This window comes from Neltuma alba, unplaced genomic scaffold (assembly GCF_004799145.2).
Source record: "Neltuma alba isolate B1F8T4 unplaced genomic scaffold, ASM479914v2 tig00010147_pilon, whole genome shotgun sequence".
In the NCBI taxonomy this organism is placed as follows: domain Eukaryota; kingdom Viridiplantae; phylum Streptophyta; class Magnoliopsida; order Fabales; family Fabaceae; genus Neltuma; species Neltuma alba.
The window spans coordinates 1-23,230 of record NW_021635094.1 but is presented as its reverse complement, the minus strand read 5'-3'; the positions used below and the strand labels follow the sequence as shown (position 1 = coordinate 23,230).

General features: G+C 37.0%; 2 protein-coding genes and 1 long non-coding RNA gene across 7 annotated transcripts; 1 reads left to right on the top strand and 2 right to left on the bottom strand.

Moving 5' to 3' along the window:
- Nucleotides 1–3,471: 3,471 nt before the first annotated feature.
- On the bottom strand, nucleotides 3,472–4,649 carry LOC114754467 (protein ENHANCED DISEASE RESISTANCE 2-like). The gene has a single exon (XM_028943223.1). The coding sequence runs from the start codon at nucleotides 4,551–4,553 to the stop codon at nucleotides 3,645–3,647; it is 909 nt and encodes a 302-aa protein (XP_028799056.1). The 5' UTR covers nucleotides 4,554–4,649; the 3' UTR covers nucleotides 3,472–3,644.
- Nucleotides 4,650–8,101: 3,452 nt separating this feature from the next.
- Nucleotides 8,102–11,485, bottom strand: LOC114754468 (uncharacterized). The gene is made up of 3 exons (XR_003741187.1): nucleotides 11,223–11,485; nucleotides 11,011–11,104; nucleotides 8,102–8,412 (listed from the first exon to the last, which is right to left on the bottom strand). It is a non-coding gene; the product is annotated as an uncharacterized LOC114754468 (long non-coding RNA).
- A 1,395-nt stretch (nucleotides 11,486–12,880) lies between these two features.
- On the top strand, nucleotides 12,881–22,828 carry LOC114754465 (uncharacterized protein slr1919). Of its 5 annotated transcripts, none has more exons than XM_028943220.1 (14): nucleotides 12,881–13,082; nucleotides 13,792–13,921; nucleotides 14,055–14,301; nucleotides 14,585–14,626; nucleotides 15,622–15,693; nucleotides 15,823–15,958; nucleotides 16,106–16,263; nucleotides 16,452–16,536; nucleotides 16,940–17,139; nucleotides 17,284–17,445; nucleotides 20,265–20,414; nucleotides 20,659–20,919; nucleotides 21,609–21,881; nucleotides 22,268–22,828. In XM_028943220.1, the coding sequence occupies exons 2-14, from the start codon at nucleotides 13,803–13,805 to the stop codon at nucleotides 22,556–22,558; spliced, it is 2,196 nt and encodes a 731-aa protein (XP_028799053.1). In that variant the 5' UTR covers nucleotides 12,881–13,082; nucleotides 13,792–13,802; the 3' UTR covers nucleotides 22,559–22,828. The 5 variants fall into 5 exon arrangements, with proteins under 5 accessions (XP_028799053.1, XP_028799051.1, XP_028799052.1 ...); XM_028943218.1 differs by having other exon boundaries at nucleotides 12,881–13,255; XM_028943221.1 differs by lacking the exon at nucleotides 12,881–13,082 and adding an exon at nucleotides 13,266–13,390.
- Nucleotides 22,829–23,230: the final 402 nt, after the last annotated feature.

Genomic DNA, 23,230 nt, shown 5'->3' with positions numbered 1-23,230 from the left:
GAATCTATGCAGTATGCACTAGTGTGAAAAAAAATTAGGAGCACGATTTAGTGTTTGTTTGGTATCACTTAGTACTTATAAATACATTTCATATAAATTAAGATATTTTTTTTACATACTTATCTCGTATTTTATAAATTACAATTAGAAATAATGATCCCTTAATTAACAAAACAAATGAATTTTCAGTTCTGTTACTTTTACATATATTATGTGCCTATTAGGGATTGATTTAAGTTTTTTTATAACAACAACAAGCCTTATCCCACTAGGTGGGGTCGGCTACATGAATCACACGACGCCATCGTGCTCTGTCAACAACCCAGTTCTTAGATATGTTGTTGACTAGGAGGTCTCGTTCAATGACCTCATTAAGCGTTCTTCTTGGTCTTCCTCTGTTCTTTTTTATAGGACTCCATCTTGTCTGATCCACCCTCCTCACCGAGACCTCCAATAGCTTTCTCTGCACATGTCCAAACCATCTTAAGCGATTTTCAACCATTTTCTCTTGGATAGGTGCCACACTGACTCTTGCTCTGATATTTTCATTTCGAATCCTATCTTTTCTTCTATGACCACACATCCATCTCAACATCCTCATTTCTGCTACCCCAACTTTGTACTCTTGTTTTCCCTTTATTACCCAACATTCACTACCATACAACATAGCCGGTCTTATAGCAGTCCAATAAAATTTTCCTTTAAGTTTCTCAGGTATCTTCTTATCCCAAATAACTCCGGTAGCTTTCCTCTACTTTAACCAGCCAGTTTGTATTCTATGAGAAACGTCTCCATCAATTTTCCCATCCTGCTGTATAATACATCCTAGGTATTTAAACTTTGATACTTGAGGAATGATTTGTTCCCCCATCTTCACCTCTAAATCCCCATTGCCTTGCCTCCCCTCAAAATCACAATGCATATATTCTGTTTTGTTCCTGCTCAAGCGGAAACCTTTCGACTCCAACATCCTTTTCCATAACTCCAATCTAGGGTTAATCTCTTCTTTTGATTCCGCCATGAGAACTATATCATCCGCGAAAAGCATGGATTTAGGGATTCTTTCTTGAATAGGTTCAGTTAGAACATTCAGAACAATGTTAAACAAGTACGGACTCAAAAAGGATCCCTGATGTAGGCCAATCTGAATAGGGAAGTCCTTTGTCTCACCTCCAGGCGTCCTTACACTGGTAGTTACCCCCTCATACATATCTTGTATGGCTTTGATATAAGCAACCCGTACACCTTTTTTTTTCCAAAGCCTTCCACATTACTTCTCTTGGCACACGATCGTAAGTCTTTTCCAGGTCAATAAAGACTATATGTAAATCCTTTCTTTTACTTCTATATCTTTCCATTAACCCTCTTAGTAAATAGATTGCTTCCGAAGTGGATCTCCCTGACATAAATCCAAATTGGTTTTCTGAAATAGAAGTCTCTAGCCTCAACCTATAATTTCATCGCTTTTTCCCACAACTTCATTGTATAACTTATAAGTTTTATCCTTCTGTAGCTTGCACAGTTTTGAATGTCTCCTTTATTCTTGTAAATAGAAACTAAAATGTTTCTCCTCCACTCATCCGGTATATTCTTAGAGCGTAAAATTTCATTAAAAAGCTTGGTTAGCGACACCTCACCCTCACCTTTAAGTTTTTTTAGAGAAAAGAAAATTTAAACGAAATCGTAGCATCCTTTTATAATTGCATGGGAAGTTGAAATTTAAATGTTCTTTTAATGGTTTATCAAGAGTGAGATTCTTCATAAATTTTTAAACATAGATGAATATTGTGTTGATATAATATAGGAGACACCGAATATTAAGATTACTTAACTATTGAGCCATGAGCAGGTATATGAGGTGAAGTGAAATCAGGAACATTTGGAGATGTTTACACACTGAATAGGCTTATAATGAAACAGTTTCTTCCTAAATAAATTATCTTAGCTTGTTCCCTAATACTTTTGAATAAACTGCTGAGATCAGAGACAGTGACCAATGGAAGACACAGAAATCTTCTTTACAGAATTAACAGCCTTCGTTATTTGTTTCGTGAGAAATGCCGGGGGGAGGATCATGTGCGCCTGCGTTATTTAATTATATATAAATTAAAATTAAAATTCAAAAGAAAAGGCGTGGGAGGCGGGGGGTCGGCTGTTTTGACTTCCAAATTCCAATGCGCCCTACTCCAAGGGTGGCCACCACCTGTCACCACGGGGTCGTGGTCCTTTTACTATCGCCAAACCCCAATATTACAGCTCAGCAAGAGGGATTAAAAATTTATATTATTTTTTCATCTGAAAAATTACTAAGAGCATTGTATTTAATTTTTGAACAAAATAATCAAACACACAACTGTAGCCACTAACACGATTTTACTCGGCATACGTAATAATCATTACTCATAATTCAGAGTTTTCTGAGAGCAAATTAATTAAAATTTAAAGATAAGAGAAGCAGAAGGAGAGAAGTGTCACCGGAGATAAATGAATTTAGGGCACGAGGGATATGAGGTGAGCGACCAGAAAATCCAAGAATGAGATCAGCGATGGCGTTTGTTTCTTTGTATGGAAAGATCAGATAAGCCGCATACAGCGACGGGGTCATATCATGGGTGTCCAAAAAGGCCATAAGGGGTCACAGCTCCCAATATCTCAACGAGAGCGCTATTCGGTACCGACCCCCACTAGCCTCTCTGGGTAATTTACTTTGGGGCTCAAGTGGGGGTCCGTGTAATGGAATCTTTTTGTGACGCAAGGCAGTGAGTCACACAATTCTTTAAATCATATCTATTTAATGCTTCGAAGCCATAGCGACAGTCTGTATCAACATGACTGTTCCCTCACCAAACAATCTATAAGAAGAATCAATTCCACACACTGTATTTGATTTTTTTTTTTTTAAAAAAAAAGGTATAGATTGCAATTTAGTGATGCAGGGCAAATCGCTTCTCACAGTACTCTATTCTTATAATAGTACTTGCTTCACTTTTACTACCGCTCTCCTCTGTCTTTCCATATTACCTGTTTTTTCAAGGGAAAAAATCTGTAGTAATATAGGAGTAGCAGGACAAGTTTTTGACGCCGACCCCCTTTTCAGCGTACCCAAAGCGGAAAAGATTCCTGCGTTGCCATGCGGCTTATATCTCCCGTTATTTAAAAAAAGTGTGATTCCCAGTGGAAGGTGACGAGTTTGATTCCGCTTCCTGCTCTTCTTCTAGATCATGAACTAATTCAAGAAAAAAAGTGTGATTCTTTTCCTACACAGAAGACTACATTACACACTAAGCTCAACCAAAAAGCAAGAAGATAACACACAGATGATCAGATTCCTTTTGCCTGCCTTGTTCTGTTTTCAGTCTAACTTTTCTTTAATTCAGTGTCAGCTAACAAAAATTCCATTCTCAACCTTTTTCATGGATATCACCATATGGTGCTGATTCTGTGGAATTCTATGCTTTCACACATGAAGACTGCCAACGCGTAAAATGGAATTTTATGAACACCGAAATTATATTCGGTTATTATCTGATATTCCCAAGTGACCAGTCCCGGAAAGAGAGACAAAAAAAAATACATTACAGAAACAAGAAAAATAATTTAAAAAAAAAAAACCTTCCGAGTTAAATAAATTATTTTAGCCCTAACTAGGCATTTACCCCTTCTCCATCGTCAGCTGATTTATCGTGATTCACCTTCGACAGCCCGATCGCACGCGCTAACGGCGGAGTATTATCTGTAACGACCCTGGCCGATGACATCTCCATCTGACAAACTCTGACGGCACCTATTAATCTCTCCGGCAATTCATCCTCCGTTTGCGATTCCACTAGAAAGCCCATGTCGATAGTGACGCTCGTTACATATCCCAATGCGAGATGCAAAATAGCGTTCGCGATTGCCGAGCTTCCAATATCGATGTCGATTTCTAAATAATTTGGCCCTCTGTGATAATTGCATGTTAAAGCCTTACCTAACAAACAGGCACTATAATTTCCAACCGCCTTCTTCACAATCCACGGTCCCTTCACGATCCGGTTCACCAATTTAAACCGCTGATTTCTGAAGGCGTCATCGCCATTGATGAATCGATAAAGAAGTGAGCCGGAAGGAACTGGATCTTCCGTAGCGAAATAGAACACTGCGCTGTGATAATCCTTACCAGGCACTTGAAGATTCACGGCAAAGATAAAGCTCTTCAACGATCTTCCTTGATCTTGGGCTATCCGGAGTGCATGCGACACACGGTTATCGGGACGGCCGAGCACATTATCGAGCTTAGTATTAGATTTGAGCCAATCCATACCTGCAGGAGAAAGCAGATAGTCTCCGGCAGGAGCCTTCTGTCTTTTTGTTAGGTAGTTTTTGGAACGGAGAAAGAAAAGGTCGCCGGGCGGTGACGCCCAGCCGTTAGTTCCATGGTGCATGTCGACGCGGCGTAGAGATCCGCCAGCGATTGCCTCGGAAATCCAGTCAACCGCGGATGCGGAATCGTCGGACCTGGCGGGAGAGGCATCGGAGCCGGAGCTCCGGCAATTATTCTTCTTGGGGCACATGAATGGATTTTTTATACAAAAATGAGTCTTCAATCCGGGGACGAGAACGCTTGCACCAGTCTCCACTCCACACAGAACTCCCTTTGAAGATAGGAGTGTGTGCGTGTGAGAGATGTGTTTAATATTGAAGCAGGAAGCATGAGAATAAAGACACCCTCGCGTTTCAGTGAAACTACCAAAATGCCCCTCCCAAATACACGTTTTTCTCTCTCTTTCTTTTCTGTTTATTTTCTCTTTCCAAAAAAGGCCTCTATTATGCCGTCCGAACCCGCCAGCTATTTTTGGTAGCCCTGAAACGCGCTGGCGGGATCCAGATTATGGAGTAATAATAGTTGCTTTATGGATTAAAAATTGAATTTAAAAATATTGGGATATGGCCTAACAGCTTGAAAATCCAACACTGCTTGATTAAATTTTGAATAAATGTGGTGACCAAAAAATATAGATAATTACAATAATTAACCGATTCAGTTTCCTCGATAATATATTAAAAATATTAGATCTAGTTGGAAAGAAATATATGATCAGACCTACTTTTGTTGTATCAAAAGTTGCATGTGAAATTATACGTTCAATATTTACAAAATGATCTTGTTGTCAGAAAAGTAATTTATTGATAAAAATCAAATTAAAAAAATTATTGATATATGCGAGAAAAAATTTTTGGAACACAAATTGATATGCTTGAAGTATTTTATACCAATGAAATCATTGTAGCACGATTTATTTTATAATTAAATTATATTGTTAATATTATTAATTTACTTTCAAATTTAGAATTCCCTTGTTTGGATTTGATACATATCTAAATATATCAGATATATCAAATACAAAATGTTTTAATGATATTCTTAAAAAGTTCTTTTTCCCCTAAATTAAAAAGTACTACTATCATGATATGAATAGATTTCTGTGGTTGTGGGTTGCGGCAAATAATGTTGTAGCTCCCTCTCCACACATATATTCAATGATGCCTATACAATTATATACATGAAGACAATTCCCATAAATTTTTCGTCCTTGAATTCTCTATGTATCTCTAATATTTAAATCAAAATTAGTCAGTTTAAATTGTAATTCATTTTTATAACTCTGATGTCTTTATTTGAAATGGAATGAAATATGAAATAAACATACTTGTTTGATTTTCAATATTTTTAAAAAATATTTTGAACACAAAATAAAAGAATGTAAACCTTCTACATTATATCTGAACATTTCATATGGGATAGTGGGATACCACCGCACGTCAGCAAATAGCAAATACTACCTTTTTTTATTTTTAATACAAGAATTAATTGATTAATTTGAATAGATTAAAAAAATTAGTTAAATCAATTATTTGTAATAAATAAATGTTGTATATCCTAAAATATACTTGCTAATCATATGTATTAGTCATAACTACTATTTGATGAAACATTTAATATACATAACTACAATAAATATTATCTTAGAAAAAATAAATAAATATAAAAAATAAAATAGATTGATTTTTATATTTAAGGCTAAATTAAATGTTAAACTAGTTTTATATTAATATATATCATGCTTATCCCAGCAGAAAATTGAGAACAAAAATTTTGTCTACTTTCGGTATGACCATCATTATCATCATTTTTCACACAACCTTTTCGGGCCAACCCAGTTCAATCAATTCCAATATCTTCCTATCTCTTCACACCACTGCAACCGAATTGATGAATTTTAATGTTAAATTTGGAATTTATAATAATGTACAATCGACATTGTTCCCTCAGCCCCACGAGAAAAAAAAAAAAAACTAACTTCAACACTACAGATGGAAAGGGATGAAATTAGTCATTTATGGCATTGACATTAAATTTTGAATAACTAATGGTTGGTTTGGTATGAAAGAAATGGAAGAGAGGGGATGAAAAATTTTAATGAGCTTCATTTTAAAAATTGAAGAAATGGGGTTTTGAAATTTTAACAGAGAGAAGTTGTAAAATAAAAGATTAATACAAATTAATTAAAAGCTTTTAACCTCACTTTTTCAATTTCTAAAATCAAGTGCATTAAAATTTTTCCTCTTCTCCCTTTTCCTCCACTTTCCTTGTACTAAACATAGGGTAAAATGTTCGATCAAAGTTTCCAATATTACTCATGAATGTATTTCTACTTTATTAAAATTTCAGTATATGTATATATTCATAGTTAAAAAGGGATGGATATATATATATATATATATATATCCGCATGTATTCATTGTCCATAAACATCACTTCATATTTACATGGGCCACCCTGATCAAAACATGTTCATGAAAATAGCCTAAACATGTAAAACTACACAGCCCTTTCTTGTTTTCACAATCTGAACCAATTTCATACAAGTATTTTTTTCAACTGAACTTCGTCTGGGAGATGCTAACAATCATATTGTAATCTAATAGTGTTGAGGCAAATACCAATGTTCTTTTTTTTAAAAAAAATAAATTTTTAACTTTTTACTCAATATCATTAGATCACGATCTGATGTTCCAACCGAGGGGATTCAAATCCATATGAACACAAGCGCCACCCACACTTTAAATTGAAATATCAAGCCTCCATACCGATAAAGCTGCGCCTGGATGAAGGTAAAAGAGGGAGGAACATAAAGGAAAGGAATACTAGGAAGAAAAACTCCCAAACATAGTAAAAAGAATTATTATTTTTGGGAGTTTACCTTCTCCTAATTTCCCTCCTAATTTCCCTCCATCCAAACATAGGCTAAGTTACACTTATAAATGCAGAAGCATCCGCTTGGGTGACTTGGGCCAGAAAATGGCAGGAGAAGAAGACAAGAGGAAGCTGGAGATTTTTGACGCAAACATGTCGGCAAAGGCAAGTTAAAACAGGTAGCATGTTGTTTTCTCAACGCTTGTGATAGCGACGTCAATTAACCATTACATTGAGGTGACATGAGAGCGCAGACGGCAAACCGCACTTACATAGATGTCATCGTCCACGATTCCGACAGCGACACACAAAGACAAGGATCAAAGAAATCCACAAGTGCGGACAATAAAAAGTTCCTAAACCCTTCAGACGGGCTTCTTGAACTCTCCAGTCATTCCATGATGCTCCTCCCCTTTCGCCTTCCTGTCTTTCTTGTTTCTCTGTATCTTACCCCCATGACGGCTCCTAACTTCTGCATATGTTTTCTATATTTTGGATTTGGCATTTTTTTCAAATGAAAGGAAACACCTGGGCACGTGCAGCCCAACTCAATAATGCACCTCCAAGTAAGTATTGTGTGTACCAGCAATGCACATGGATGGAACTTGAGAGTGGAACAGCAAAAGCTCGCCCTGGTTGGTGCATACAATTTTTCTCAGTAAGAAGAAAAGAGAGCACTAGGAGTCCAACATAAGACTGCTTATTTTGTGAATATGGGAACTTGCGCGATGCTTCACTAGAAGGAAGTACCGCGTAGAAGAAATCTTTTTGGGATCTTTTTATCTGTGTTCTTATATGCCAAACGAATAGCACCTCAGTGATGTCACCATTGCAATTGCCTGACAACTGAATCCATTGATGTAATTTTTCTTGGCCAAACGGAAAGAAAACTTCATTGCCTAAAAAATGTTTCATTTACATGACAGCAAACGGGGACAAATATAACTCAAGCACGCCCACTGGCCACATAGACCAAACTAGAATCCATAACTGAATCCTAGACACACCACAAAGCAGTCGACCGTTTTAGCCCTCGCTAACACCAGTTCCATACAGATGAAATAGCAATGATGTTCAGAGACCTAGGACAGGATGATCCAAATAACCCCTCAAGATCTGTTATGCCGATTTTGTAATGTCCGCAGCCAAATTTCCTTCAAGGTAAACTTGGATCACTGCAATAATTTAGTTGCATAAAATCCAGTTAACAAGTAAAAAAATTGCCACAGGATTTACACATTGTGTCCCGTTTTTAGCTGCATAATTTAGTAGACACTCTATGCTCTAATGTAAGTCATACAGGCAATGAATGCTGAAAGATCTTTTGACCTTCTTATTTTCTTAAAAAGACAACTAGAATCAGAAGGGAAATTATTATTTCTCATAAATAATGACAGCAATTTTGTTGCATGCTTCAGAAGACCATAACTTGTAGGATACTGATGATTACAAAAATGATATGAGGAACCATCTTTCAAGAGCCAGCTATTGAAGAGAAGGAAAACAATCCACTTAAAATGCCCCATAAAGTGTCTCAATTCTCATATAACTCAATATGAGATTGGGGTATCCAACACTCATAAGTAAGATGGAAACCTGCCCCCTAAAGCTAGTTATTGAGGTGGCAAAACCTTAGTTTCCATCAGATACCAGCATTATAGTTTCAATATATACTTGAATTGTGTTGAAAAATCACATTAAGTCACTTGTGAATATCTTATGACCTTTCATTTTCATTTTCTAATCAGTGTGCAGGAAAATACGATAACTGCATGGGGAAAAATCTGACCTTGAACAAGCACTATAAAAAACACAGCCAGTGAATCTTATGCATAGAAAAGCTAACTCCTGTGCTCATTCTTTGGCTAGATTTACTAAAGATAGTGTAATAAGTTTCAATAACTTTGTTCAACCCCCACCTCACTGTTGGAAGGTGGTGGATGATGAAAGGAAGGTGAAGGTGTCAGCAGATAACTTTTGAGTCGTCACTTTTTTGGTAACGCTTACTTTGGGGGGAAACACAATACCATGCGTTAACAATCAATCCCATTAGAATAACAATTGATATGAGGGGTTGAGTGAACATTGTAATATCACATTCCCTATTAACTATTCGCAGCAGACAATAAAAAATAGAAACTTTCATCAGCATTCAAGTTCTATTTGTGCCCAGATGTAACTTGAATAGAAATTCTCTAAATTTTGAAGGAAACTTACCCAGTGAACCTTACTGAATCTCCACCATTCATCAACAAATTTTCATCGGCTGATGTTATGTTGTTCCACATTATTATACAAGGTTGGACAAAAACACACTATTTAGTCATCTTCGACTTTGTTTACATACTTGCTGCCATCATTGAATAACTTTGTTAATATTCACGTTTTTTCTTTTTTCTTTTGCTTAGCTCACATTCAATGGCTATTCTCATATATCCCTATTCCCAAACAATTCTCCACCGGATTTTGTTTCCATTGCCACCGTAGAAACAAATAAGGTAGAGAGGATTTCAAAGTGCAAGAAAAGAAAATTCCAAAGAGAGGACTGCGCAAAGAAAGAAACCACCACTGCCTCGGAACACAGAAGTTCAATTAGTTTCAATGGAGCATGAAGAAAACAGAGAGTATGACTTGTTAAGCCAAAGTCTACAGATCATGAATGATCATAGGAGTTCAATGTGATAAAAGAAAAGTTTCTTAAAAGCTAGGATGGAAGATAATAGGATACTGGAAACGGCACAATTGAACAGTGCGGTAGAATATATATTAATGTATATTAAGTAGGTTTTCATCCTGAAACCAGTAGCTCTTCCCAGGTACAGAAAAAATACAAATAAAAAGTAATACAACAGCAACGAGGCAGCATAAAAAATGAAGTTGATTGCAGCTTAACCTAATTTTCCAAGCAAACTATTTCCTTATGGCAAAATAGTGAAACACAACCAACTTAAGAATTTTGTGCAGCATCCAACCAGCAGATATTACCCAGAGTTAAACTAACTCTACAGAGAACTCAGTAATATTCAATCATATTTCAAAATTGTTTATATCTTTCACCCTACCTATTGCTTTGGGGTTTCCTGTTCAGTCATGCATGTTTCATATCATTTCATATAAACACATTCATCTTTAAGTCTGACAGTGACAGCCCAGTATAAAATAGCTGAGACAGAGGAATCACTAACTTACGATCTCAACGACTTTAAAGCCGTATCATTAGATTCTAGTGAAAACTAAAACCATTGGGCACATAGGCAAGTGATGGATCCTAATGTTAGAATAATAAATTCCAACTGCTCCCAACATGCTTGTACGTACAGTATAACATGATTCCGAGCAGTTTCACACAGTGCCCCAATGAATCAGCAATTTCTGTATGCCATTGGTAAGATTATAGTGACAGCAAAATACACCCAGACAAACTTTTGCAGAGCATTATATTAGTTTGAATTTGGCATACAACTAAAGTCAAGAACTTAAGATAACTAAGTCAGAATCAATGAATTGCTCAATTCAGACTTTTATCCACATGAACTATTGATCAAAATCCCGATAATATAAGGTGTGCTTAATCATATGATGAAACCAACACATAAACTCGTCATTATGGATTTCAACTTCAAACCAGTCCAATTCCAGCACTTCAAGTTACAAGTACTTTGAGCAATGACTACAGAATCATGGATTATTTCGCTATCTATTGACAATGGTTAGAAAAATCATAGCTCGATGACTGATTAAAATTTCCAGCAGATCAATTAGGGTTCACCAACCTTCGGCTTCAATGCTTAACAGATCAATCTGTTCCTAGTGAGCCTTTCTCCGCTGCGGTTGTCTCTCAGTTGCTAATCTGTAAATCCAGTATACCTAAAATCACAAGAGTAAATAATTAAAAAAAAAAAAAGATCACCAGTTTCTGGCAATACGAGATAAAGAAAAGCAAAAGATAACATTAAAGGAAGAAGATCGACGAGTGAATGAGTACCAAAGCGAGGACATGAGCTGCTATTAAGACAACCACCAAAAAAGGTACTAGGTCGAGGAACCATGGTCGCAATGTCTGCTGCTCGTTTGCCATTGTTGAAGAAAGTTGTAAACGTCACAGACAGAAATAGGACGCAATAAAAAGCTCTATCAGGGTGAAACCACTGTTTCGTATGTCACTTACAGTTACAGGACAGGCATCGATTTCTTGCCTAATTGCCTTTTACCCTTCCGGAAATTCTTCTCACTTCTCAGTAACGTAAAACTCAAAAACCCAAGGCCCCAACTGAACCCCGCCAAGTAAAAGTGCGAACTGCGAACATTTTACCGAGGGTTTCTTACCATTAGAAGATTACAGGGCTGTTTGGATAGAAACCAAACCATAGTTTTAGAAGTGTTTTTACGGATTATGAAGTAAATATGTGGAGGAGGTTACCTCGTTTTGCGGAAAAGTGCTTTTGAAACCACGGTTTTGAGAATACCAAACACCCCCTACGTGTTACTTAAATAGGCGGCAAAAGATACTTGCGCCGTGTTTCTGTTGAAATAAAATTGCAATCTTTTTCTTTTTGTCCAAAAAAATGCGACCTTTTTTCCTAAAAAGAAAAAAACGTTGCAGTTCGATTTTCCTAGGAAATTTATATTTTTAAGCCGTTGTATTTTTAACATATACATTGTTTTCTACTTTTTTCCTTCATTTCATTCTATATTGTTTTAATACTCATGCATTATAAAGGGTCCGTTTGACAGGGCTTTTGAGGGGCTTAAAAGTAGCTTATTTGTAGTGTAAGTCCGATTGGAAAAATCATGCTGTTTGGTTGGGCTTAAAAAAAAAAGGAGCTTATGAAATTTAAGCCAGCAAACGTACGTTGTCTCTCAGGCTGAATTTTATAGCTTATTGAAAAGCTTATATTCTACCAGAGCTTCTTTTCTCTCACTTCTGCCATATTTTCTCATTTCAACTTTCTTCGTTTTTTTCACCTCAGCTCTCCCACAATTTTCGTTGCTGTCAGAGGGTCCTTTTTTTTTATTTCCTCCTTTGTTGTTCTCCCACTTCTATCATTATTCCCTATTTACTCTTTTTTTTTTTATCAAGCTTTCATCACCCATGACCCCTCTCAGATTAACGTAAAGGCTCATTACTTTGCCGTCCAAGGAGCTTCATTTTTAAAATATTTTTTTTTATTTTTAAAATTTTAAATTTTAAATCACCTGTTAAATTTCACTTCTTCATATTAAATTAATTTAAATTCATTATATTATACAAATTTTTTTATCATGTTTCGTTATTTATTAAAACTCATACTCATTTTGGTCATTTTACAATCAGACTTACTTTTACTCAACCATAATCCAAACAACTTTTTATCAATCTTACTTTTGCAAACTAGCTTTTTTAAACTCCAATTCAAACACAATTTAACTTTTACCCAACTTCACTTATCCATAAGTTACTTTTTCAATAAGCTACTTTTCTAATCGCTAATCCAAACGGACACAAAATATAATGACCTCATTTGAAATTGAATTAAATTATAAGGAGTTACGCCTTTTTTTAAAAAAAAAAATATTTGAAAGCTTTGACATTTTTAATTGGCTCTGTGAGGGCAAGTCGTATAACCGGGAGCTGCAATCACCAAAAGGCTCAACCATCGGTCATTCGTCCAGGGCGGTTCGTGCCCATCAATGTTGCCAAGTGCCTCCTAAACTCGGGACGTGTCAGTTTGATGAGCGCTCAAGTTACAGCTTCGCAAGCAACTACCTCTCTCTCGCCCTTCCTTCAAGGCGCACAGAGGCATAGCGCTGTTCGCGCCATATCAATGTCAGGCCGCCCGGGCTTCCTATTTGTGTTGGCTTACTGGTTTGTGCTGCGCATTGTTTCAAACAGTTTGTGTTCAGATTTCTTCCATGCGTCACTTCTGCGAAATCTGCTCTAACTGAACTTCCGTCGAAGATTTTCTCATCGGTCAATGAGGAATGCCTTCACCTTTGCGACTATCTACCGTCGCCGTGGCGCCTTGGTTCTCTCCAGAAGTATATACCGCTAGATACTTTCCTGACAATTTTAGCTTCATCTAATGCTCCCCATTCTGTGCGAATTTAGTGTAAAAGTTGATCGGTTGATCAGGGTACCTTGCATTGTTACGTGTTAACGTAGCTGATTTTTAGGTTAGGTTTGATTTTCTAACGTAGTTGCTTGTTTATTATGTACTTTCCTTTTATCATCACTATATTTTACAAACTAGACTTTGTCTGCGTGATTTCTGCAATTGGAATGTTCTGTTGTTGCCGTTGGCTCTAGTTTACGTTAATTTCATGTTTAAGCGATTTTAAGAGGTGTTTCAATCGAAATATTTAGGAGTAGCGGTACCTCGACTGTTTATTTGTTAACTGATAGGGAAAGATGTTGTTTTGGTAGTCTGTGAATTTGCTGGATGATGTGTGAGAGCTGAGTTTTTCATCTGTTGGAGAAATGCGTTATTGTGGTATTAGCCATTGAGTACTATTGTTTCTTCATCTAAACTGTTTTTTAGTGCGGTTATCTCATTATGGGAGCACCTATCTTGCAGAGTTACAGCACATGAGTGCAACTGAAGTCATTTTACGCAAATGCATGCCACTCGGATGTCTTAAGCACATTGAGGCTGCGAGGAGATCAGATGTTGGCTGGTTGCCATCTTGCTTGTTGCATCAAAATTTGTGAGTGGATTGCTACCTTGAATCAGATTAGTGCAAAATTCTTTTGTCCCTCATATGTTATGGTTTCAAATGTCTCGTTCCTTGGAGTCTTCTTCCGGGGTTGTTGCACCTGAGCTTGGGGATATTGGTGCAGGTATTCCACTGGCTTCACCAGTGTGCATGGGGACAAGCCATCTGCTGAGTATGCAAAGCTTAGGAGAGAATCATTAGAAAGTGAATTTGGGCTTGCTCTTGGAACTTATGGCTCCAAAACTTTCTCCACTGTCTATCGTTTTGGCCCATTTCTGGCTTTGTACAGGGCAGCTATTATTTCATTTCATGTGTTCAGGCTAGCATTTTGGCAGCTTTTTGTTCAAGACATAGAAAAGCGTGCAATCAAGGTAATTTATTTTCTATATCAAAACTTTGCATTGCATTTGCGCCGTCTACTGTAATTATGGATCTTACCATCACATTCACATGTGTTATCAAACCCCTGGCACATTTGCTTATACTTTTGATTTTGGGAGATGGCATAAAATTAGTTCCCTTTTACTTTGATTTTCAGTTGTATTCCATTGACCTTCCCCCCCAGCAACAGTGTACGGACTCATTGGTTTATATCTGTTGGGGGGAGAAGTGACTGAGTGGGATGAACAGTGATTTCTGTACAATTTTTTGCAGTTTCGCAAAACTCTAATACGCTTGGGTCCCTTCTACGTTAAGGCAAGTTTCTTGTACATGTTATTTCCTAATTCTATACTGACTCTGATTCATCATTTGTCCATTCATTTTGTTGTTCTTAAAAAGTGGGAAAATACTTAAATTTGCCAAGGGCACCAGTTTTTCACACACTGGATATGCGAACACGATCAATGGGCAAAATAGCAAAATGAAAGTGTTTATGAACTCAAGATATTTGTTGTTTGGCCTTGTGATCATTTTGCAGGCAAAGACCACAAATAAAGTAATAGATGAATAATTTTAAAAAAAAAAATACTAAACAAATAAAAGTTGTATACTCTTCAATAAGCATGTAGCCATTCTTTGTGAAACACTATCCATGCTAGGAACATGCTTAATGGGCCAGTACTGCTAGGCTTGCTTCACTTCTATCTGAAAACGAGTGACGGCACCTGAATCTTGTGATGCAAATAGCTGATGAAGTTAGCAAATCATAGTCAGAAGAAGCATTGCATTTCAATTGCATCGCAATTTCTTTTCTCCCAAGTCAATGTCTTTGTGGCAATTTTGTATGCAATTCATGGTTGCTCTCAGTTATGCCACTCACTATTTCTCTTGGCCTCCACTGGATGAACATTTATTTTCTATAATTCTCATGCTGCACAGAAGAAGGCTTAGAAATTCATTAAGTAGGGTTTTCTTGGAGGGTTTAAGGATGAAATATTTGTGGAGTCCAAGGATTGAAAGGCAATTGTGTGTGTGAGTACAAGTTTGTTTTGTGGACAATGAGAGCCCGTGGCTTTTCGTACCATGAACAGTGCTGCAAAAATGCAAATTGTAGATATAAGATTTGTTGGCTTCTGGAGTAAATGCAAGGAAAAACCAACCACGAAAAGATGATTTTCTCTTTGTTTCCATTTTTCCAGCTTCATCTATTGAGACCATACTTAGTGAAACCAGGATAAACAATTCTGTTATCTTAGATTTCAATATACTCTAAGGACAGTTCTTTATTTTGAATCTTCTTACTGTTACAGCTTGGCCAGGCTTTGAGCACGAGGCCTGACATACTACCAACTATATACTGCCAAGAACTTGCTAAGCTACAGGTACACAGGCCTCTTCATTTATACTTGAAAGAATCTATTTGATTGCTGCACATCCTTTTTTTCATGCCACTCTATTGTGTCAGCTTGTCTGGCACTGACTAAGCCTTATTAATTTCTTTTTCATGTCAGGATCAAATACCCCCATTTTCAACTCATATTGCCATTAGATCTATAGAAACCCAGCTAGGTGCCCCTGTTTCCGAGATCTTTAGTGACATTAGCCCAGAGCCTATTGCAGCAGCATCCTTAGGGCAAGTTTATAAAGGTTAGCTTTTTTGAAATGATTGGGAGTTTGTTCTGATTATAGTTAATACTCCCTTTGCTCGTTGAAAGTTCGTTTCAGTATCTAGAGAAGGATTTACATGCTTCAGGAAAATTAAGTGTTTACTGTTGTTACTTTCAAGTGTTGCAGCTCACCTGCATTCTGGAGAGCTAGTGGCTGTAAAAGTACAGAGACCTGGTATGTCACTTTCATTAACCCTCGATGCCTTGTTGTTCCATATGATTGGTGGTCAACTAAAGCGATTTGCCAAGGCTCGTAGAGATCTTATTGTAGCAGTGAATGAGATAGTGAGTACCTTCACTCCAGAGTACTCAGACATCTTGGTTGCTTTTGTATGACATGTTTTCACTTATCAAAACCAACATTAAAATTCCACTTCTAAATATAACTTATTATCACCCAACTCCTATCTAGACCCTCGTTTGTTTAAATTGAATTTGTGTTAGACAACAATCGCTGAAAACCATTGCCACAGGTCAGGCACATGTTTGATGAAATCGATTATGTCCTAGAAGGAAAAAATGCTGAGCGTTTTGCTTCTCTTTACAGCCTCCAAGCAAGTAAGTTAATGCTTAGGTTCTGAAAGTGCTGATCACTACTTTCTATGGTGATCACTTTAGCGTTGTATTATTAACCAGATGTTTGAGTCCAAAAATTCTACTTTTAAATCATTCTGAATGTTATGCGTCTGTTGATGCTCAATTTTGGAGTCCCACTTCCCACAGAAAAGCAAATGCTTGTGAGCAATATACAAAGGAAGATCTTTGCTTAATTGGTGGGCTGATAATTATTAAGTTTGAATTTCAAGTATAGATTAACCTATGCTCCTTAAATAGTATAGGTTAATCTATGAATTAAACTTTTTATTTTGGTCAAATGATTGACATTGTTCAAGCTTATATGGGTTCTTAATGCCTTCATTCGAGATTTAGCATTGGATTTAGCTTGGTGACTTTTCAACAGGTGGTAATGAACATGGTTACAAAGCTGGAGGAATAAATAAAAGTAGGCTTAAAGAAATGAAACGCATCAAAGTTCCAAAAATATATTGGGACTATACACGTACTACTGTGCTGACAATGGAGTGGATAGATGGAATTAAGCTTACTGATGAAACACGCCTAAAGAATGTTTCCTTGAACAAAAGAGAACTCATTGACCAGGTATAAAGGACAAAATTGATCTTGGATACATGCTTTGTCTCTTTACATATATGATATATCTATTACATGCCATTTCTTTATGTAAACACTTAAAACTAAAGATTGCCAATTGTTGTGCCCTCCGTCTTCCATGGGGTTTTGTAGGGATTGTACTGCTCTTTGATGCAACTGCTTGAGGTTGGATATTTCCATGCTGATCCACATCCAGGAAACCTGGTGGCAATCGATGATGGGTCACTGGCATATTTTGACTTTGGAATGATGGGGGATATTCCTAGGCATTACCGGATTGGACTTATTCAAATGGTGAGAAATATTTGTTTGATGGTTGATGGATGATATTTACTTTGTGTAGGACTTAAATTGATTGGTCCTTAATAAATTTTAGCTTATTCTTGCCAATAAATATGGTTGAAGAGGTTCAATTGCATTCATATTAGACATTTTCAGTTGACACAGCTTTCTATTATCTCTCCGTGAGATGTGTTAAATTATGTTACTCTGGGGTTTTAGTGTTAGATTCTGCAAAAGAGAGAATAAGAATGGGAGATAGAAGGGAAGAGAGGGGAGAGAAGAGATGAGAAGGTAGGAGAGAGATGTGTGTTATAGAGAGAGAGAGAGAGAGAGAGAGCCTAGAATCAGTATCTAAAATCCTAGGAGAGAAGAAGATGGAAATTCCTGAATAATTCCTGAATAATATACTTCATTCACACCTAATGTCATCGTACAATAGATTTAAATAGGCTGAAAACATAACTGAGAATAACTGACTAGTAACTTCCTAATAACCTCCTACATTCTAGGATAAGGATTATCAATAACTGACAATAACTAATATTTAAATAATCCCACTGTAATAGTCTCAAAGGATAACTGAATATAACCACCTAAAATTGAAGATTACAAATAACTGAAAATAACTAATTTGTAAACTGCCCCTGATATTGGACTCTATCATTACTCTCCCCTAGGAAATACGCCTTGTCCTCAAGGCAAAATGTGGGAAATTGGGTAGCTTTTAATGATGGGTTCGAATCTGGGGCTCTTAGATGAGGGTCTTCCACTTCCTCGGTAATCTCCATGAGTTTGAGAGAAGCAGGTTGGCACTTATGCCCAGGGACAAATTTATCTCCACACTTAAAACACAGCCTTTTGTCTCTAAAAAACTTCCTATCATGGTCTGAAATTGTTGCGTTGTGGGTCATTCTTTGGGAAGTTCCAGTAGTAGTTGGTAATAGTTGCTTTTGGGTGTTGAAACTTGACATAACAACTGGTGCGTTCACAAGAGCAGAGTTTGAACACAGCCTGGGAATGTTGGCGTCTTTATCTTCCTTGAAATTGACACTGCTCTCACTGCCACATGTAACTCCAGATCGCTGTCCATAACGACTCACATTCTGATTTTGTAACTTGGCTTCAAATTCAAGAGCCAAGCTTGCAGCCTTGTAAACAGTTCGGGGTTTCTGAATTTTAACATCTGACTGCAGTTCTTCCTTTAAACCATTGATGAAAACACCTAATAAGCAATGCTCAGGCCATCCATGCACTCTTGAAGACCTTCTAACAAATTCCTGCCTATATTCTTGCACGGAACCCAATTTTTTGATGCTACAAAGGTACACATCAGGATTCTGAAATTCAGCAGGGCCAAAGTGCTCTTGAAAAATTTGAATCAAGTCATCCCAATAATTGATAGATCTTCCAGAAGAAACCCATGTAAAAACATCTAGTGCATCACCTTCTAAGTTCATGGCTGCCACATCAACTTTAAGGTCTTCAGGTGTTTGATAATACCTGAAATATTTTTCTGCCTTCATAACCCAGCCTCTAGGATCACCTCCTTCAAACTTAGGAAATTCTACTTTAGAGTGTGGGCGTTTAGAAGGATTCTTTTTCCACCAAAGGTTGTCATGTTCTTCATCATCAACTTCATGAATCTGTTTCCCACTATGGCTTTGGTTTCCTTTAGGTGCTTGAAATGACTTCTGTTGCTTCAAAGTAGTCATTTCTGTATCTAAATTATTTAATTTGGCCATAATGGCTGATAGTTGTTGGGAAAGCAGTTCTGTAGAGGGAAGGTCAGAAGAATTGGTGGGTGTAGACACACTGTGAGAGGGGTTAGGATTTGGCAGGAGAGGCACATTGTTAGTGTTTGATTGGCGTGTGTTCACCATAATATCCCAACAGGTCCAGAAAGTTTGGGCTCTGATACCAAAATGTTAGATTCTGCAAAAGAGAGAATAAGAATGGGGAGATAGAAGGGAAGAGAGGGGAGAGAAGAGATGAGAAGGTAGGAGAGAGATGTGTGTTATAGAGAGAGAGAGAGAGAGAGAGAGCCTAGAATCAGTATCTGAAATCCTAGGAGAGAAGAAGATGGAAATTCCTGAATAATTCCTGAATAATATACTTCATTCACACCTAATGTCATCGTACAATAGATTTAAATAGGCTGAAAACATAACTGAGAATAACTGACTAGTAACTTCCTAATAACCTCCTACATTCTAGGATAAGGATTATCAATAACTGACAATAACTAATATTTAAATAATCCCACTGTAATAGTCTCAAAGGATAACTGAATATAACCACCTAAAATTGAAGATTACAAATAACTGAAAATAACTAATTTGTAAACTGCCCCTGATATTGGACTCTATCATTTAGCCTTTTATGTTTTAACGTGGATGGTTTATGTGAGATTTCAACGTTGTCTTGATGTATGCGGTGGTGATCAAGAAGACTCTGAAGAACGAGTTAGATATTGACTGTTTTGTGAGCTCTTGTGTGTAATTGAAAAACTACATATTTAGCATCACTTTTTCATGGAAGATATCGATCTCTTATTTCTTAAGTCATAGTTTCTGAAATATGATTTTTTTTTTTCTCACTGGAATTTGATCATCTAGTAAATCATATTCTCTTGGATGGAATTTTCTTCGGTATGCTTTTTTTTTTTTCCAATCTTTTTTCCTCTGTCATTTGTTTTGTATGCATTTTCTTAACCTTTAGTGGGATAAGACTTGTTTTCCTTCAGTTTCTCATCATTATTTGCCCTCACCCCGCCACAGATGAGAGAATTTTTCTGGCAATTTCCTGCTTTAATAAGATTTTCTTTCTTTCAGCTTGTGCACTTTGTTAATCGTGATTCTCTGGGTTTGGCAAATGACTTTCTTTCTTTGGGATTCATTCCTGAAGCAGTTGATGTATACGCAGTTTCTGATACTTTGAAAGCATCCTTTGCTGATCGAACCAGTCAATCACGAGATTTCCAGGTTCTTCCCTGTGCTTTTCCTTCCTCCTCCTCCTTCTGGGGTTTGTGGTGATTTCTTCCTGAAAATGCAAAACGTAAATTGTCACCTTAGCCTTGTCATTTCATTTCGTTTAATCTTGTTGCTGATGAGATATAATAATGTAACTATCACATATTTAATATTTTGGTTTGGTTCCTCTACGAAGCTCAAGTATCGGAATTGTGGTACTCAATTTCTCAATTTTCATTCTCACCTTGGATTTCAGGGAATTATGAACCAACTTTATGATGTTATGTATGAATTTAACTTCTCCCTCCCACCAGACTATGCTCTAGTGATAAGAGCATTGGGATCACTTGAGGGCACAGCAAAAGTTCTGGATCCTGATTTCAAAGTCATTGAGAGCGCATATCCATTTGTCATTGGGAGACTGATTGCAGACCCAAGTCCTGATATGAGAAGAATTTTGAGGCAACTTCTCATTTGTAACAATGGAGCTATTCGGTGGAATCGACTAGAGCGCTTGGTATATCTCTTTCCCTCTCTCTGTCTGTGCGTGCACGTGCGTGTGTCTACCTCTCTAGATTGCGCTACTTGCTATTTGCTTCATCATAATCTAATCATCTCATGTAACACTACTCTTTTAAGTTTTACATCTTGATGAACCCTTTTTTTCACTTGCCCTTGGATTTGGAAGTTTGGAACCCTACATGGGTGGCATAACCAAATCTGTGTGGTTGCCTTTACGCTGCTCTGGTTTTCCTTGGGTATATGAATGACTATATCTCTTAAATTGCATGGTCTGATCAGCAATCATTTAGCTGAATTTGCTTTTCTGCAATCAGTCCTCCCTCCCCACCCTCCCCTGCCTTACCTTTTCTGCAGGGGTTTGTGGTTAAGATGTTGCATGGGCAATGGTCTATATTTTCTTTAGAGCTACTTATAGAACCTGTGCACAATGAGCTTAATGTTCACTTGTTACATGCTGCCTAGTTAAAATCAGATAAAAATTTTGCACGTTGATTATGTCACGCTCCCTCAAGAATGTGTAAGCATGACTTCTTGAGGCTGAAAGCGCAGGCCCATGCTAGTAATGTTTTGGGAGGATCGCAAATTTTGCACCCATCTATTGCTCCACTCAAGTTTAAATACTCTCGGGCATAGTTTTCATGTTATGTAATATTGGTCTAAATTTTGTGCGGATTCAATTTTCAGATAGCAGCAATATCTGAGCAGGCTTCTGAGTCAACTGAAGACCCTAGTTCTGAGAAGTCTTCAAGTCCTTTTGGTTGGAAATACTTTGACATGCATTCTGTTGTTGATGCCACTGAAGATCTTTTATTGTTCCTTTTATCGGACAAGGGTCTGAGAGTGCGTCTTTTCCTTCTTCGAGACATAATAGAAGCGGCTGATTTATTCCTGCAAGATGAGATCATTGATCATTTGTTAAAGGAGACGCCTCAGGGCAAAAGCAGATTGCTATTTGAGGTAATATTGAAGTTTGTCTCGCTGAACACATCAATCATGGATTTTTTTTTTTTTTTTTTTTTAACTACAGCATTGCTTGATGCCCTGCTTAAAATGACTTTTATAGTAGTAATCACTAAAGGAAGGCTTCTGGCATAAGCTTTAAAGTTTGAATTGTACGCTGCTAGATGTAAAACACATGTAAATCTATGAATACGTTAATCAATATCTTATAGAGGGGTAAAGCATTTTACAGTAGAGAAAATCTTAAAAGGAAGAATGAGACTATGACGGCCCTTATGTTTATCTGCCTTTGAGCGTATTTGTGCCATAGATGTTTGCACTTTCCGTCCGACTTTGCAAGTGAGGTGTCAATATGTTGGAATGTAACATTCTTGTCCATGCAGGAGCGAATTGTTCTCAATAGGATTGGAAAAGGCTTTCAGTACTTTAATGAGGTGATTAGGCTGGCGCCAGATGAGTGGACAGCCATGCTTCTACGGATGGCTGTGAAACCTGATGTCCACAAATTTACTTTTGACATTATTTCAGCTCTAGTTTATCATTTAACCACAGACTGCAAGAAGCGTCTTGGCTTTGTTTATCAAAACTTCTCCACAAATGGAAATAGAGGTACAGCTGTTAGCATGTGGCAGTTAAAAGTGAGCGGACTTGGTCTCAAAATCTCCTTCTTGTAGCTGCTTTAAAAGCTCATGAAGGAAATAAAACTCAAGTTAATCTTACCAATTGACCAAAATGGCTTGTGAAAGGGAGTCATTCTTTTGTACCTATTGGATTCTTTTTCAAATATTTTTTTTTTTTCAGTTATATGTTTTTTTAATATATTGATGTATCGTTATGTTAAAATTTATTGACTATTGATAGTTATTCGGGGAATAAATGGATTGATAGAGATGTTGAGTTTATTATTTATAAATGCAAGGAACGTATATGTAGTGCTTACGTTATCTTTTGTTGATTAATGTTTCATAAAACCATTTTGGATAAACATGTTGAACGAGATGGTTTCCTAAAATAGAGTTTCTGGCGGGTGTATTTTATTTGTATATATAATATATATTTATACATACCTCTCTCACTGTTTGCCACTTGGCTACCATTGCATATGTTCCCGTCTTGGGAGGGCACTAAACGCCAACCAGACGAATTTAAGAATTTGCAATAAGCCGATCACATATTTATTCGTTAATTTAGGTGACAATCATTCTTGGGGGTATTTTCGGCCAAATTTATTACGTGGGCTTGATGCTATGTGAATTTCCTTCCCACACTGCCCTTTTAAGCATCATTTTTCCTTCTGCTTCGTTCAGATTCGATTTATCTAGCGATGTCGGAAAAGAATTTTTTTT

What these genes read in the sequence shown, in the direction of transcription:
- LOC114754467 (XM_028943223.1), bottom strand. Translation starts at nt 4,553, where the DNA reads ATGTGCCCCAAGAAGAATAATTGCCGGAGCTCCGGCTCCGATGCCTCT.
- LOC114754465 (XM_028943218.1), top strand. Translation starts at nt 13,192, where the DNA reads ATGAGGAATGCCTTCACCTTTGCGACTATCTACCGTCGCCGTGGCGCC. An exon ending in AAAGAGAACTCATTGACCAG is followed by an intron (nt 17,140 to 17,283) that starts GTATAAAGGACA and finishes GGGGTTTTGTAG; the next exon opens with GGATTGTACTGCTCTTTGAT. An exon ending in GGATTGGACTTATTCAAATG is followed by an intron (nt 17,446 to 20,264) that starts GTGAGAAATATT and finishes TCTTTCTTTCAG; the next exon opens with CTTGTGCACTTTGTTAATCG.